General features: G+C 41.2%; 1 protein-coding gene and 1 long non-coding RNA gene across 10 annotated transcripts in view; one reads left to right on the top strand and one right to left on the bottom strand.

Annotated features, from left to right (window-relative positions):
- The window catches only part of LOC148220295 (ubiquitin-associated protein 2-like), a 221,675-nt gene that overhangs the window by 123,274 nt on the left and 80,610 nt on the right, over nucleotides 1-17,791 (top strand). For all 9 annotated transcript variants that reach the window (XM_088155558.1, XM_088155556.1, XM_088155555.1 and 6 more), the window contains 4 exons: nucleotides 9,032-9,215; nucleotides 12,548-12,614; nucleotides 13,932-14,118; nucleotides 15,371-15,462. In XM_088155558.1, the coding sequence (XP_088011684.1) occupies nucleotides 9,032-9,215; nucleotides 12,548-12,614; nucleotides 13,932-14,118; nucleotides 15,371-15,462 (530 nt within the window). The remainder of the gene's footprint in view (nucleotides 1-9,031; nucleotides 9,216-12,547; nucleotides 12,615-13,931; nucleotides 14,119-15,370; nucleotides 15,463-17,791) is intronic.
- On the bottom strand, nucleotides 9,536-17,295 carry LOC148220300 (uncharacterized). Its single transcript, XR_015799011.1, has 2 exons — nucleotides 16,908-17,295; nucleotides 9,536-10,074 (listed from the first exon to the last, which is right to left on the bottom strand). It is a non-coding gene; the product is annotated as an uncharacterized LOC148220300 (long non-coding RNA).

Below are 17,791 nucleotides of genomic sequence, written 5' to 3'. Positions count from 1 at the left end.
TGGAAGGCACCTTTCCCTTGAACATCCAGCCCAGCACTGGTAGTCGGGGTGCCAGGTGGAGTTGTGTTTCTGTGCCAATCACCTCTGAGGCAGCTTGAACTCCTTCATAGGCGGCCAAGATCTCCTTCTCTGTGGGAGTGTAGTTGGCTTCAGATCCTTTGTAGCTTCTGCTCCAGAATCCCAGTGGTCGACCCCGAGTCTCACCAGGCACCTTCTGCCACAGGCTCCAAGACAAACCATGGTTCCCGGCTGCAGAGTAGAGCACGTTCTTCACATCTGGTCCCGTCCTGACTGGGTCAAGGGCTACTGCATGAGCAATCTCTTGCTTGATCTGGGCGAAGGCTTGCTGCTGCTCAGGGCCCCAGTGGAAATCGTTCTTCTTGCGGGTAACCAGGTAGAGAGGGCTCACAATCTGACTGTACTCAGCAATGTGCATTCTCCAAAAGCCTATGGCACCTAGGAAGGCTTGTGTTTCCTTCTTGTTGGTAGGTGGAGACATAGCAGTGATCTTATTAATTACCTCTGTTGGGATCTGACGACGTCCATCTTGCCACTTGACTCCTAGAAACTGAATTTCCTGAGCTGGTCCCTTAACTTTACTTCGCTTAATGGCAAAACCAGCTTTCAGCAGAATCTGGATAATCTTCTCTCCTTTCTCGAAGACTTCCCCTGCTGTGCTGCCCCATACAATGATGTCATCGATATACTGTAGATGTTCGGGGGACTCACCCTTCTCCAGTGCAGCCTGGATCAGCCCATGACAGATGGTGGGACTGTGCTTCCACCCCTGGGGCAGACGATTCCAGGTGTACTGCACGCCCCTCCAGGTGAAAGCAAACTGAGGCCTGCATTCTGCTGCCAGAGGAATGGAGAAAAATGCATTGGCGATATCGATAGTGGCGTACCACTTTGCTGCCTTGGACTCCAGCTCGTACAGGAGTTCCAGCATGTCTGGCACAGCAGCGCTCAGCGGTGGAGTCACCTCATTCAATGCACGATAGTCCACTGTCAATCTCCATTCTCCTTCAGATTTACGCACAGGCCAGATGGGGCTGTTGAAGGGTGAGTGGGTTTTGCTGACCACCCCTTGGCTCTCCAGTTTACGGATCATTTCATGGATGGGAATCACTGAGTCTCTGTCAGTACGGTATTGCCGGCGGTGTACTGTTGTTCTGGCGATTGGTACCTGTTGCCCTTCAACTCTCAGTAGTCCCACAGCAGAGGGGTCATCTGCAAGACCAGGCAAGGTGCTCAGTTTTCTAATGCCGTCTGTCTCTACAGCAGCTATCCCGAAAGCCCAGCGATATCCTTTTGGGTCTTTGAAGTATCCATTTCTAAGATAGTCTATGCCAAGGATGCATGGGGCCTCTGGGCCAGTCATGATGGGGTGTTTCTGCCACCTGTTCCCAGTTAAACTCACTTCGGCCTCCACTACAGTCAGCTGCTGGGATCCTCCTGTTACCCCAGAAATAGAGATGAATTCTTCTCCTACATACTTTGATGGCATCAGAGTACACTGGGCGCCGGTGTCAACCAAAGCCTTATGTTTTTGTGGGTCGGATGTGCCAGGCCATCGGATCCACACAGTCCAATAGATCCGATTATCCCTCTCCTCTACCTGGCTAGAGGCAGGGCTCCTCTATTCCTGATCCTGGTACACGTTGCTCTCTCCCTGTAAATAGGTTCTTGAGGTTCCTTCAAGAGGATCAGTCATATCATCATTCTGATACTGTCTGGAGTTCTGTACACGAGAGACTGGAGCAGCATTGACTCTAGATGAACTTCTTGGGGTAGGTGTCCCTCTTTTCAGCTCATGTACCCGGGCTGCTAAGGAGGAGGTGGGTTTTCCATCCCACTTCCTCATGTCTTCTCCATGCTTCTGAAGGAAAAACCAGAGGTTACCTCGTGGAGTGTGTCCTCTCTCCCTGCCTGAGGAACGCCGGCTCCTAATGGCAGAAACTCTTGTTGGTTCAGGAGAGATCTGGTAGTTGTTTTCCTTAAGTTCTTTTTTTAGTTTCTGATGGCCCTCTTCAATCAGGCTTCAGACTTGCTCCACCAGCCGTGTTTCCACGGATGAGACATGGGTACGAAATGGGGCTGTGACAGTGTCCTCATAAATTCTTAGTTTATTGGCCAAGACGCCTACCATGTCCTCACCTTCCCTCCACTGCAGCGTTGCCAGGTAACGGGAATACATCTCTGGTCCAAGTCGTGCAAATCTCAACCACATCTGTGACGTGCACTGGACACAGTCTGGGCTCTTAGGAAATCTCTCATCTTCTGAGAAAATGATCTCCAGCACGGCCAATTCCCTCAGGCATCGGATACCTTGTTCTATTGTGCTCGATTTTCCTTGGTGCACCTGAAGATCTTCTTTACAAAGGTATCTGTCCTTCACACTTGTCAGCAGTCGCCGCCAGAGGCTGAGAGTTTCTTGGGTTCTCCCAATCCCCTGGTCAATGACCACATCCCGGGACAGAGATCCCAGTTGCCTGGCCTCACATCCATCCAGAATGGTGTCATTGGCTGCAGCGTCCCAGATGCGGAGCAGCCAGGTCAAGATGGACTCATTTGTCTGGCGGGTGAATTCCCTCCGCAGGTCACGCAGCTCACCCAGGGATAGAGAGCGAGTGATGATTTCTGGCTCTGTCACTTCTGCTGGGTGCGAAGGTCCTGCCACGTCCTCGTCAGTCGCTATGCGAACTGATTTGCTCTTTGATTTCTTCTTCTGAACGGGCGCAACTGCTACTGGTCTAGGCTGTTCTGGCTCAGTGATGGTTTGTGTGGAGATGCTGATGGTGCTTCTGTCTTTTTTCTCCTCTGTGGCAGACTGCATAGACACGGACACTGTTGCTTTGCTTTTGGCTTTTTCCTCCTCTGTGGCAGTCTGCGTAGACACGGACACTGTTGCTTTGCTTTTGGCTTTTTCCTCCTTTGTGGCAGTCTGCATAGACACGGGCACTGTTGCTTTTTGTTTGGTTCTTCTCCTCTTTGTGACATTCTGTGCAGTCGTGGACGAAGTTGATTCGTTTCTTTTTTCCTCTTCCTCAAGAATACGCATCAATACGCCATGTAGTGTTCTGTTTCTAAGCATGTTGTAGGCTGTAAAGGCTGTGCAGAGGAGACAAAGCAGAACTAACAACAATATTATGCTGTCCTTAGCATCCAGCGGGAACTCAACATTTCCAAAAACTACTGTATCAGGCCGGAAAGATTGGAAAAAATCATCCTTTACCCCTCCCCCCAAGGGCTGGGTGTGATTGTTAAAACCCCGGATGTAGCAACCTAGACTAGGACAAGCAAACAAAGTCGAGTATATATTCCGGATTATGTTCATTGCCTCAGAGGTTATCATGCAGTAGGCATAATAGGCCAGTAAAGCAATTTTTATACCATATCCTGGTCTACACAGGAGCATTTCAGCTGGCAGATAGTTCCCCATGTGTGGAAAAATATATAGAGCAAGATATAAAACCCATGTAAGCATGTTGAGAATCATGGTGAAAACAAAATTGTAATACTGACTTTCCTCAGTACCCTTCGTGCCCCACGTTGGGCGCCAATTAATGTGTTGGTTTGAAAGTAAAACCAGTGCGAGACTCCAAGTCAGTAATACAATTTAATAGGAGAAAAGAGAAAAAAATAAAATACATGCAATAATATAAAAGAAACAACCACCAACACAGTCAGAAATACAACCTGACACCCTGTCAGTCAGGGTGTTGGTCACAGTCTGTATAAATGGTGGCTGCAGTCCTCCTGGATGACAGATGTGGTTCTGTTGAAGCAGTGCTCCTGTAGAAGGTGCAGTTTTCCTCCGAAGATCCAGCAATGATGTGGAAAAAGGTCCGACTTTCCTCTGGGATCCAGTAGAAAGGTCTGCCCTCGGGTCCCAAACCCCAGTTTTTTTATCTAGGTAGGAAAGGCTTGGCTCCTGCCCCTGGTTGGGGCATCTCCCAATGGGGTGATGTAATCTTATCAGTCACACAATAGGACTTAATGGCCCATTAACGGAATATATCTTCTGGAGGAAGGATGGGTTGTGAATAGATAACGATGATCATCCCCCCATCTTATCAGATGGCACATCAGCAGAGGATATCTCCCACAGAGATAAGGATCACCACCCCTCCCACATTTTAACAGATGGTGATAGAATACACATTTTTGCATTGTACCCCAGGACAGCCCAGAGTTACCACTTAAAGATTGTTATATATAAAAACAACTTTTCAAGTGGAAAAGTTTCTTACTCTTGTGTACAGAATTAATGAACAATGTATGAAATTCACTACAGGACTTGTATTTTTTGCTATGGAAAACAAAGATCTGAGAATTCCTATTATTTTTGTAATTATTCTGTAACAGCTTTATTAGTCCCTTTTTCTGAGCCAGTTCCCCTTTGGGAACACTTTTGGTCTTTTCTGTATCTCAAGTGCATAAACTGGAATCAGTCTTCTTCCATGTATTTATTTCACAAATCCAAAGTATTATGTAATTCTCTTTTTAACATTTGAAAGTACTGACATTTTCCCTTCTGTGTGTGCTGATAATATTCTTAGTTCATAGAATGGTTTGGGCTGGAAGGGATTTCAATTCAAGTTTCAACCCTCTGCCATAGGCAGGGACACCTTCCGCTAGACCAGGTTGCTTCAAGCCCCATCCAACCTGGCCCAGAATACTTCCAGAGATAAAGCAACCATAGCTTCTCTGGGCAACTTGTGCCAGGGCCTCACCACCCTCACAGGGAAGAATTTCTTCCTGATATCTAATAGAAACCTAACTTCTTTCAGTTTAAAGCCATTCCCCTCTGTCCTGTCACTCCATGCCCTTGTGAAAAGTCCCTTTCCAGCTCTCTTGGAGCCCCTTTAGGTACTGGAAGGCAGCTACAAGGTCACCCTGGAACCTTTTCTTCTTCAGGGTGAACAATTCCAACTCTCTTAGACTGTCCTCACAGGAGAGGTGCTCCAGCTCTCAGATCAGCATCTTGTCCCTATTCTGGAATCACTCCATCAGGTCCACCTCCTTCCAATGTTGGGGCCTCCAGAGCTGGACACAGTACTCCAGATAGGGGTCTCATGAGAGCAGAGTAGAGGGGCAGAATCCTCAACCTGCTGGTCACACTGCTTTTGATGCAGCCCAGGATACAATTGGCTTTCTGGACTGCAAGTGCACATTGCTGGTTTATATTAATTTTTTCATTCACGAAGATGCCCAAGTCCTCTTCCCCAGGGCTGTTTTCAATCCATTCTCCACCCACCTTGTATTTGTGATTGGAATTTCCCTGACCCAGGTGTAGGACCTTGTACTTGGACTTGTTGAACTACATGAAGTTTTCACAGGCCCACCTGTCAAGGTCACTCTGGATGGTATCCCTTCCTTCCAGTGCATCAACTGCACCCCACAGCTTGGTCTCATCAGGAAACTTGCTGAGGGTGCACTCAATCCCCCTATCCATGTCACTTACAAAGATGTTGAATAGCACCGGTCCCAACGCCAACCCCTGAGGAACACCACTCATCACTTGTCTCTACTTGATAGCATTGAAAACACATAATCACAGAAAGATTATATGCAGGTGCTTTATTGAAGAGCTCTGGGAATCAGGGGTGCAGACCCAAATCTGACTCTGACATGGATCCGAGGTGAACATGTTTTATACCCTTTTTGTTATATAACTATATATTAATTATTAAACCCATATTGTTCTATTGTATACTATATATAGATAGATCTTATCCAAGCATGTATTATTGTAGTTTTCATTAGGCTCCCCCAAATATTCTTTCTCATGATTCTTGTTATGATTACATTGTTTCTCATGATTCTTATTGCGATTAAACAATAATCATATTCAATTACCAAACAATTGTTACATTTAACAATCATATCATTTATCATATGATGATTATGCAGGTGTAGCTTCACATGATCTAGAAATAAACAAAACTCAATATTCATTCCCAGGGTCTAGTTCTCTTTCCCCGGCCTATCAGACCCAATCTTCCTTTCCACCCCCCTGAATCTATTATATGCAGTTCCCCTGATTTTGAGAAACATTTTAACCCTATGCTATGACACTTAGACATTGAGGCCTTGACTGCAACTCTTTGAGTGCGACCATCCAGCCAACTCCTTATGCACTGCATGGTACACCCATCAAATCCATGTGTCTTGGGTTGCAATGCAGGATGTAACCAAAAGTGTGTGTTCTGTCACCATCTGTTGAAAACAGGTGGGGCAGTGTTCTTTATCTTTTCCATGACCTATCCTCCCTCCAGGGAGGTATCTTCTGTTAATGGGCCATTGAGTCCCACTGCATGACTGATAAAATGAAAACATCCCATTGTGAGATGCCCCACACAGGGGAAGGAGCTAAGCATTCCTATCTAGATAAAATCTGATATTTGGAACACCACTGTCAGCCTTTTCCCACTGGATTCCCAGAGGAAAACCAGACCCTTCTACATCATCACTGGACTTTTGGAGGAAAACTACACCCTTCTACAGGACCACTGCTTCAATAGAACCACATCTGTCACTCCAGGAGGACTGCAGCCACCATTTAATCGGTCTGCTACTAATACCCTGACCAACAAGGTGTCAGGTTGTATTCTGACTCTGTTTTTGTACTACTGCATTTTATTTTAATTTTCCTATTAAGTTGTAGTTTATTTGTTTGTTTTCTTATATTTACACATACTAGTAAAGAACTGTTATTCCTATTCCCATATCTTTGCTTAAGAGCTCATTAATTTCAAAATGATAATAATTTGGAGGGAGGGGGTTTACATCTGCCATCTCAAGGGAGGCACCTGCCTTCCTTAGTGTGGGGTCAAATTTTTGGTGTTTTAGGTATTAAATTTGTTGGGTTGGGTTTTTTTAATCGGCCAATCAGCTAATAGTTGCTACCAAGTTGTTTATTGCAGAAGCACATTAGTTTTAAAGGCGAAAATTACAGATGCTGAAGTTTATGTTATGTTTTGGTATAGAGTTTCAAATAGAAGCAGAAGCTCCTCCCGGAGGTCCCAGCAGGGCTGATGTTGCTGCAGCGGCTCCTGTTTTCTTTGAGTGATGATGGTGGCGAGAGATCAGGAACAAAAGCAAAAAGCAAACCAAAAGCAAATGTCAAAAAGCAGCAGCTCTCCTCAATTTATGTTCTTATATAGAAACTTCTCAACAAGCTGAAGACACAAACTTGAACCGCTACTTCTTAACCTATTAGAATTCTAGTTTCTTAGCATGCCAGATTACGTATAAACTATTCATATGATCCATCTTGTTCTATCTGAAAAATGTAAGCAATATTCTTACTATAGTTTTATTACGTCTAAAACTATGTTCCTGGAGCCTCCACAGAAACACTAGTATTTAGAACTGTTTTTCAAATTTTACTAGAACTTGCACTTCTACACTGGCATCTGAGACCTTTTACTCACTAAAAGTATTTAAAACTCATTTTACTTACTTGCTTACTTGCTTACTTATTCTAAAACTTCAACTTTTACTTTATATGTCAGTGGCTTAACATACATCAATCTACCCAAAGGTTTTAATTCAATCCCTGCACTCTGATTTCTCTCTGAAGAATTCAGTTAGACTCCTGACTTATTGACTCTAACACCTTAGTAGACATCTGTCTCTCAAACTGAGACACCATGTCTGTCCAGTTTAGAGACAAGGATGTAGTGCAGGATAGTGTCAAATGCTTTGCACGATTCCAGGTAGATTATTTCACTTGCTTTTCTCTCATCCACCATATTCTACTTTTTCAGTCAGTGGGAACTTCACTGGACTGCCATGACTTCTCAAATATGATGGATAGTGGGTTAGCCACTTCCTCTGTCAGTTCCCTCCAGACCCACAGACATGTCTCTTTAGGTCCCATGGATTTCAGGTTCCTTAAATGGTTTTGAACTTGATCTTATAGAATTTCCTTCTCTGTTGTCAGTTACCCTCATGCTTATTGCCAAGGCCAAGACTTCTTGATTTCTGTTTGTATAGCAATCCAGCAACCTGACTTGGGTCATTTAGCGAGGAAAGCAAACCGGTAACTTGAACAAACTGTGTGATGTGTACCTTCTGAGTGTATATGTGAATTTTCTTTTGTGACCATTCTAAGATTGTCTTTACATGCATTGCAAGTTAATGATGATCCACTGGCTAGTGGTCTCTGATGTGATATGGAAGCATGGCCCAGCAGAAGGCAGGGCTCAACTCTGTTGCTTTTATTGGTGAATGAGTTACTCTAATTCTATATATTATCTTCAGAGAACAAGAGATAAGTGTAGAAACAGCTGGGTATTCTGTTGGCCAGTAGAGTTGTTCAGTGTCTTAGTATAGTGATCCTTTGGAAAGGTACAGCTGTGGTAAACAAGTTCTACTCTGTGTACCTGAAAAGGCACTATTCATGCTTAAAGCTTTTTATTATTTAGGTCACATAAAGTTAGACAATATTTGACAACTCTTTAGCCATCAAAAGTGCTTAATGCTTTACCCAATTGTGGCCTTTTATCATAGCTTTTTATTTTACTGAATTAAGCATTTGACTCAGTTCTCTGAAATGATAAGTTGTATGCGTTCTTGTACTCCAGCGATCCAAGTCTTAAACATCAACGGTGCAGTGTAGGTTGCAATGAAGAAGCAGAGCTTTAGGTAAAAGCAGATTTGTACACCACAAATGATTTCTGTTTCTGGAACCAAATGCAAGGAATTTTAAAGTGAGGATTGACTTGTGAGCAAAAGGTAGTAATCCAGATAGTGGGAGGTGAAGTGCAGAAGACTAGTTTGCTACACATGTAGCATTGAAAATTATAAATCTACTGTAGGTGAACAGCCTAAAGGGAAAAAAATGATAGTTATGTTGCTGTTTAAATTTTCATTAATAGCCTGATTCTTTATTCTGCTATTGGTTCTTAATGGTCAGGTTTTTGTAAACCAAGGGGAGAACACTGTTGTGTTCCTGAATCCAGGCTGAGTTGTCAAGTATGCTGGCATTTGTCTTTGAATGTCTCTTTTTAATTTGTTGCAGCTACTTCATCAGTTCCTGTGCTTAAGACAGAGCCTTCTCCCTCACTACCCTCTGCTGGTTCTCTGCCCAACATGGTGTCCACTACTGCTTCACTTCTGCATTCAGCATCGCAGCACACAGGAACTTTGCCCAGCTTGCCTCAGTCCAGTGATCTGGCCAGCAGCTCACTCTCACAGTTAAGCAGGTACAGTAGGAGTTGTGATAAACTGAAAAATATGTCAGGAAAGGACAGACATAAGGGTGACTGTGTATGGGGCTGTCAGGCACCAGGGTCTTCTTTTCTGACATTAGCTAGAATTAGGAGGGAGATTCAGAAGAGGCCAGGATGTTTCTGGTTGCAAAGTATGAGCTCTGGGCCACCTCTTAATGATAGAGCAGCTGCTGCTCTCATGGTTGTCTTGGTTTAAGACAAGTTAAGAGGTGGACACTTTGAAATAAGTTACCTCCCCTTTAGTTTTAACCAATCCCTTTCCACCAATAAGGAGACATGAATATGAGTAGATATAAGTGAAAAAATAACAGTTTACTAAAAAACCAAAACAGAAACAAGCAAACATGATAACAGTAATAGTCACTAGTTACAAACTTGCTGAAATCTTACAGACTCCCTGGGAACAAGGAGAAATTAAAAAATGGCAGAGTAACCCCTTCCCCAATATGGCACCCTCCACAGACAACCATGTGTGGAAAGACAAAGATGGCAGCAGCCCTCCCCCATCTTTTCTTTCTGGAGGCGGCAGCAGCTCCATTGGTGAAGGTGGCTGCCACGCTCTGGCAGCTGGAACTTGGTCAAGGGCTGGAACTTGTTGGAGTGTCTTTGCCTTTCTCTTGGCAGAAGATGGCAAGGCAGCCAGATGGGGCAACTCAGACTGCACCTTCCCATTTCCACTGGGCACTGCTGGTGGGCTGCGGTGATTGTATGGAGTGGGGCTGTTCTGTTCTTCTAGTTGCAATGCTGAAGCTGCAGGCAGGCACTCATGGAATTTGCCTTGAGTCAGTCCAGCACCACCTCTCAGGAAAACAAAATTACCTGAGGCAGCCCCCTAGGGAAAAAAAAAAAAAAGAAACCCAAAGGAGAGCCTCTGCTCACTGATGCCTTGGCTCTATCTCCCTGCAAGAACAAAGGCAGAGCTCTGCCTGAGTGCATCAACCTCAGAAAACCTAGGCACCTCCCAGCCCTTTCGAGGTTGTTTTCCTGCTGCAGGGTCTTAGAGACAGTAACACTTTTGGGCGCAGATAGATATGGAATACAGTAACATTTTGGGTTACCCAGGACAGTGGTATATAAACAACTCTGTGTTTTCAAGTAGCTCTTGCTTCAATCATGTCAGCTAAATCGATTTCCCCAGTTTGTTTTTCCTACTTTTTCTGCAGTGCCTGCTGTTTTTTTAGTGGCATATGTTTGAAATTATTCCCTAGCAATTTACTTCCTGGCTAATTTTGAAATATCATGTTTTCATTTTTATTTGTATTTCTTAAAATTGAAAATTGAAATGATTCCACAGGGAAAGTATGTGCCTTTTTCTAAGACATTTCCTCAAGGCACTTTGAAATGTCAGATTAGTGTTCCTGGAAGTGCATTTAGCACAGCTTAGCTCATTCACACTGTCTGATTTTTAATTTTTTAATTTTTTTTTTTGTGCCTGTTACCTGAGCTTTGTCCTTAGGCAGGTGACATCCCGAGGCTGTGCTAGTTATGTTTTAATCCTCACCTTTGCACTGTATTTGTTAATATAAGAAACTAATTATATGGGCTATCACAGTTTTTTTTGTTTCACAGCTAAGACATAGTCTCTCAATACACTAGTGTTTTCTGTTGAATAAAATGGTAAATGTGTGTCAAACAACAAGAATTAATTCATTCACATTGAAAACATATCCCCACATTTTTTTTGTTGAAAAGATGTGTACATTGGTAGAAATTTTAGTCGGAGGATTGATGCTGTTTGTCAGATACAAAGCACCATGAAAGATGATTCTTGAATTCCAAGCACATCTGGCTTGGTTATGCTAGTGGTTCTTGTCTGTCTCTACCATAGGTTGGATAGTGAATTAAGGCTTTTAGAAGAGCTGGGGAGGGTGGACGAGGGAGTGGTTTAAAAACGTATGTAGAACTGAACCGTTTATTTCCTTGCTGCTTGAAGTGGTGTCATTGTAATTTCTGCAGGCAGAGATCAGTTTTAAAGAGTCAAAGTAAAATTAATCTATGGAACTGCCAAGATTTATTCTGGTCCCGCACCTCAAAGAGCTGCCAGAAGTGTTTACCCTTTAATTAGGGCATAAAATTTAGCCTGCAACTTTGCTATGAAAACTACTGTTTTTTCTTGTGACTATTTCCATAGAGGACACTAAAATATTTGCTATGCTTAGGATCTCTCTTGCTTCTGATTTCACATGAGGAGGGTTTTTTTGAGCACCAAACCATACATAGTTTTTATATCTTTGCTTTGTCAGTATTCAATTTGTTTATAGTGCTGTAAGTTATGTTCTTGACCTCAAATGTAAGGTATAACTTCTGTCACTGGAAATGTTTAAAAAACATTTCAGTCACTTTTCAGAAAGATCTTTGAATTACAGATGTATGTCAGTACTGCTGTTAGTGCCAAAAGTTCACAGGCCTGGTCAGTTAGGAAAAAAAGATGGTGCTAAAGCAGAGTTGTTTTCTAAAGCAAGCCTATTGCAAATGTTTTTCATCAGGGGATTCTTTATTTTCATATTTTAGTGTATGTATAAAACTGAACTAATAGTTCTGTTTCATCTTTTCAAAGAGGAAATTGTTTTTGGTAGGGTGTAGTGGTATGAATTTGCCTTGATTAAATTGACAGATTCTGTAGTAGTATGGCTAACTTTTGGGCTTTCACAGATGCTCTTCATTTGTTGGGGGTTTTTTTTGAGCCCTGTCTTTTAAAAGTTTCTTGGGGCTCTTGGTAGAGTTATGGGGCAAATACCCTGAAGTTCTAATTGGTTGAACTAATGTTATGTAGGTTTTGTGAGAAATACCATAATGAGTCAAACCAAAGCACTATCTCACCTAATTAATACTTGTACCCTGTGGCAAGCAACAGCAGTTGCTTATGGAAAGAATGAGAAACAAGCCATGTGTTTGTGTGAGCATTCTTCTGGTTTTGGACTTTACATGTCTTAGAGTCATTGCTACATAATTCCTGAACCAGCAGGTATTTTTCTAAAAATATAGTAATTTGATAAATATAAATGAATAGTGTTTTAGATGTTTCTTGTTAGTAATAATTTCCTCTGTACTTAATTTTTTTTATTAAATTGTAGTAGGTTATTAGTTAAAGGGAAAATGTAGGGGGGTGTATATATATACACACTTCTACAGATAATTTTTTATTATTCTACTGTGTGTATATGTGTACACATAGCTACAATTTTTATTCTTTAACTAATATTCTACTACCTACTCTGTATATATGTGTATGTATACACACATAGATATATATTAAAAATGTTTTAGGAAAGAATAATTTTATGAACTCTGCAATTTCTTTTTAGCTCCCTTCCCAATCATCAGAGCAGCCTCTCCCCTGCCTCAGTGTTGTCTTCAAGCACATCACATGTGGTAAGTCCTATTTGCATTTCCAGAGATATTTGGCATGTAGTCAGTTTATCTGATGATTAAGACCCTCTCTTAGGTCAGTGTATTCCAGTATGCTAATAACTGAAACAAGAGCTTTATCTCAGGGAAGGAGGACTGCCAGCTCTCTAGTGGTAAAAAAGTCTTTACCACTTGTGATTTGTGCTAGATCAGGACTAACTGTTACAGAGACTTGCCAGTCACACGACTGTAGAGGAAATTTTTGTGCTAGCAAGGGGGGGATGGAATATAGAAAGAAAGAATTTCTTATAACAAATGTGCTTAAAAAGCAAATAAAGCTTTGGATGTGGCTGTCTGAAACTGCTCTAAAATGTGGACTGTTCACAGTCTCCACTGGAGAGGTTAGCTGGCAAAGCGCAGGTGATGGAGTGGTACATGTCATGACAAATGCCTTAAGACAGATGATTTTAGAGTTTTCCATGTGATATTGTTGTCACCTGTGTATTTAATGCATTAGAGATAACAAGGCAAATGGTAGTGAGCACAGTGCTCTAGATGAAGTTGCACAAATGAAAGTGACGCTGCCGTGTTCTGTCTGTACAATCTCAGTTGGGGTGTGCAGATAGGTTACTGCTTTTCTTTATGCTTGAATTTGGTTTGTAATGCTCCACCCCTGCTATATATGTAACTTAAAAATCACACTTATCAAAATGTCCTCCTTTTTTGTTGTTAGAATTCTTTTTGGTGCCTGTGTGTTGATGCTATTTTGCAGGTGTGTTCAGCTTACAGCTATAGTACTGTACTGTGCTGGATTCAAACCAGGAACTCCTTTATCTTCATGTGTTCCTGTAATAAATTTTGTTTGTGTTTCGGTTTACCACATTGACTCTGTTGTAGGGCACTGCAGTTTTAATCTTTTAAATTCCACAAATGCACTAAGGAAATCACAATAGCAGTGTCCTGTATTTTGAAAACAAATATTGTCTTTTGGAAGAATATAGTTTATTTAACCTAACAAATACTAGCTTAAAGGAATATACAAGCAAAAAGGGGAAGAAATAATGCAAGGGAGTGACATTTCAGTTACTGTGGTATAATTTTGTAATGATATAGCGGTTTGAATTTAACTCTCATGTAATAATTTTCTTTGAATACTTAAAAATCACAAGTATGCAACTTAATTGCTTGCCTGATACATAGATAATGCATTATTTTTTACATGTGCTGCTTTTACTTAAAAGATTTTTGGGTTTGGTTTTTAGTTTTGTTCCCTTCCCCTCCCACATCTTTCACTGTGCCTCATTTGCTCTGTGATCCTCATTCTTTTTGTCTCCTTTCTAGCACACTAGTACTGAGAACACAACTTCACTTCAGCCTTCAACAACTTTTTCAACTACTTCAACCTCAGCCACTAGCACCACCTCTTCGATTGTCAGCATGGCAAGCAGTATGAACACTACAGCTAGCCTTGGCCTGAATGTTACCAGTGTGTCTGCTACCACACGGACAGCTCCCTTAATGTCTTCAGGTTTGCAATATTAACAGTTTATGTGAAGAGACAGAGGACTTCATTCAGCAGGGCTGTCAGTTTAGCATCTTGCCAGCCAAAGCTATGCTAAGAAATCCACACTCTTGACTAGCATTTTCAGCGTGCTTTATTTTCTGGGTTATAAAATATAATTTGCTGGGTTTGTGTATTTGAGATATTTGTTAGGACATTATGTGGTATTTATGTAGCATATTCCATCCGCAAAGAGCTTTGTCAATAGAAACCAGAGCAATTCTGACTTTGGAAGTTTTGGACTAGGAGATTCACCCTGTTTGTATTCCAGGTTATAATCAGCTCTTTGCTGTGAGTTCACATTAGCTTTAATTTCAGTCTTCTCTGTGACTTGAATTCATTTGGCAGTGTCAAAATATACTGCAGAATGCTCATGATCATATGCCACATTCCTATTGTCATATCTAGAGAAAGGAAAAAAGTGTCTGATGTCTGGGTAATTCCACAGAAAATAGCACTTCAGAGAAAAGAACCACAGAGGGAAGGTTGGAAGGCTTCTTGCACTGAAGTGAAAGCAATGCTAAATTCTCTTTCTAATCAGCCTGAACTGCTAAAAGGAAATACTAGGGAGGGAAGTGAATGATTTAAATATTAAGATCAGACTGACTTACAGAAGAATTTCTCATTTCCATAGCTTGTAAATAAAATGTCTGATGACTGGTCAAAGTGCATTTTTTTTTTTTACTTTTCTGCTTCCTAGTTTTGCTTCATGTAGGCAATTGAAACTGTTCCAATTTCCTCTTTGCTATTCCCAGGTGCAGTAAGTCACCCACAAAAACTATGCTGGCAACATTTAGTGCTTTCCAGTCTATTGCTGGTCATAAGGGGCAATATGTTGACAGAGCAGAAAATGAAAGGAGATAATTTGTTCTTAGACTGAAAACAATGCCTGAATTTTGCCTTTAGGAGAGGACCAAGGAAAGGAGACATTCCTGTAATTCTTGTAATTCTCTTGGACAGAGTAAATAACAAAATTAGACTGTTCTCTGATGGGACTCTTCAGTCTTAAGTAGCCTGTGGTTTCCCTTCCTTGAGGCATGGTTAAACTCTCTAGGCTATTTTGAACATTTTCATCAACCAGCACAAAATTCTTCTGTGTAGTTCTGCTTTTACAAACTAAGACAGTGCAGCTGCCAGGACTTGTGAGTTATCTTGTCTCAATGCTGAATTCTTTTCTTTTCTAAAGACTTGTTAAAGTGCCTGTATTTTAATTCTACAGGCAAAGCTCCCCCAAATCTGCCTCAAGGTGTACCACCCTTGTTGCATAACCAGTATATTGTGGGACCTGGAGGACTTCTGCCTGCCTACCCAGTAAGCAATTTGTTTGTCCTTGATTGCTTAAGCCTTGGTGCAAGTGAACCATCCAGACCTGCTGTTGTCTATGCCAAGGCATTTCTGTTGGCACATGTTGCACCTGGAAATCTTGTTCCAAATGCTGAAGAATGTTAAATTTATTCAGTGAGGGTTTACTGTTGATAGTAGACTGCTTAAGTGTTGGTACAGACCTGATCTGGCTGCTGTTGAAGCTAAACATGCATGTTGCTATGGTTTTCAGAGTTATCAGGTTTTAGGCCCTTTGAATAAAATTAGACCCATTTAGGTTTGTTTTACTGGAGTAGATAGTATTACATAGTAATGTAATAGTAATAGTGCATACTAATGGTTGAAATGTGCCATGTGTCCTGTTTGTCATACTTCAATAGATTGCACAAACTTTTTAAAGTCTGACCAGGATCAACATATTTTTGGTTATCTGTTTTTTGAATCAGAAACTTAATTTTAATAATTCTTCTTTATCACACTGAATGCGATTGGGATACCATAGGTTGCTTTGTGGTCTAGTCATCAAATCTTAAATCCTGCTATTTTCAGAAGTAATTATTACAGCAAGGAAGGCTGTTGCTCTTACTCCCAATTCTGAATGCCCTGTAGATTTTTTACAATTTGATGAATGATGCATCTGTGAAAACCATATTGAACATGGGACAGTAATATTCTCAGAGGACTGCTGTCACAAGGAAACATCAGAGTGAAAAGCCATTTTAAGCTTTGCTCTACTAGCCTTAAAATGCTACAGTGCACCATGATAGCACAATGTGACGTATATGCGTACATCTGTTCTGGTTTCAGTTGATAACCAGGCAAAAATATTAATTTAGTGTAGTGGTTTTGGTTTACTAATTTGAAATTTTTTTGTTGTGAGATAGGATTAGGAGGAAGACAAAACAGGTTTAAATTTAAATGGTACAAAGAGAAACTTTATTACTAGAAACTATAAGAAAAAAAACTTAAAATCAAATTTTAGACTACTTTTCCTCTCCCCATTCTTTACTTTTTTTTTACACTGAAAATGTACAGAAAACAATTTAATTAGTTAGCTATCTTTAAAATAGCTTTTTACCAATTTACTTGGGAGAGGAGACTTTTTTTTTTTTTAGTTTATGGAGTTTTTTTTACAAAAAACAGTTTTTTCGTGGTTTTGATGTTATAGTGATCAGCCGCCTGGGAGAATGGAATTTTGATTACTATGTCAATTTTTTTTTTCTTAACTTGTCCTGGTTTAGGGCAAATTTAGGGGAAAACCTCTGGAAGGAGCCCCCAGAAAGCAAACCTCCACGACTCCTCCCCCCGCCACCGGGTTCGGGAAGAATTTCCTCAGAGAGAAGTGGAAAAAAACCCTGTTTATTTAACAAGCAAAACACTCCCCAGCACAAAAAAAAAAAAAAAAAGAACCACACCAGATGAGAAAAACTCACCGCTCTGAAAGGATGACAAACTCATAAAGTCTCTCCTACGAGTGGTCTCCCAGTTATCGGTCTCCGGCGCTGGGGGATGACTGCTGCAGGTCACAAAATGCAGACTCCCAGTGTTTCTTGGTGTTTCCCAGATCCCCGTCCAGAACAGGTTCAGATGGTATTAGGAAAGGGAGAGGAAAAAAAAAACAGTCCAGGGAAAAAATTGGACTGCCTAGCTAAGCTAACTAATAAGCAAAAGCAAGGGCAAAAGCAAAAAAAAGTAGGAGCGAAGGCAAGCAAGCAAGCAAAGCATAGCCTCTCCTAAACACAGACCATGGGGGAGGTGAGCCGGCTGATAACAAGACAAAACAAAGCTTCACTTTCAGATTCAGTCCTGAAAGCACAAAACATAATACCAAGCATAAACAGAACACACGATTGGGGATACAAGCACCATAACGTCACCCTAGGACAAGTTTTTTTAGGACTATTGTTGAGGACTTTTAATTATGGGGCACACTTTAAGTATTATAACAGTTCAAACAAAAGCTTTCTTTATTTTTGAAAAAACTGAGGTTTTTTTTCTTCTTCCTCTTCCCTGGGGAGCAGCAGGGGTTTTTATTTTCTCACTATTCAAACTCAGGGGATTACAGTCATTTCAACATTTACTTACTTTAACACTAATGCCTCTGCTTATATTTACAGTTAGAACAGTTATATTTACTCTATAATATTTTTATGTGTTATAGGGAAACGAGATTTTTCTCCATAGTTTAAGAACAGGAGAAATTTCAGTCCATGACTCTTCTCTTTCTCTTATCTGGGACTTGATTCTTTTTTCTGTTTGACTTCGGTGTTTTCATGTTGTTTTTTGTGTGTTTTATTATTTTGGTGTTGTTTGTGGG

This window comes from Sturnus vulgaris, chromosome W (assembly GCF_052056855.1).
Source record: "Sturnus vulgaris isolate bStuVul1 chromosome W, bStuVul1.hap1, whole genome shotgun sequence".
NCBI lineage: Eukaryota > Metazoa > Chordata > Aves > Passeriformes > Sturnidae > Sturnus > Sturnus vulgaris.
The sequence above is the reverse complement of the archived record's forward strand: the minus strand, read 5'-3'. Positions and strand labels throughout refer to the sequence as shown.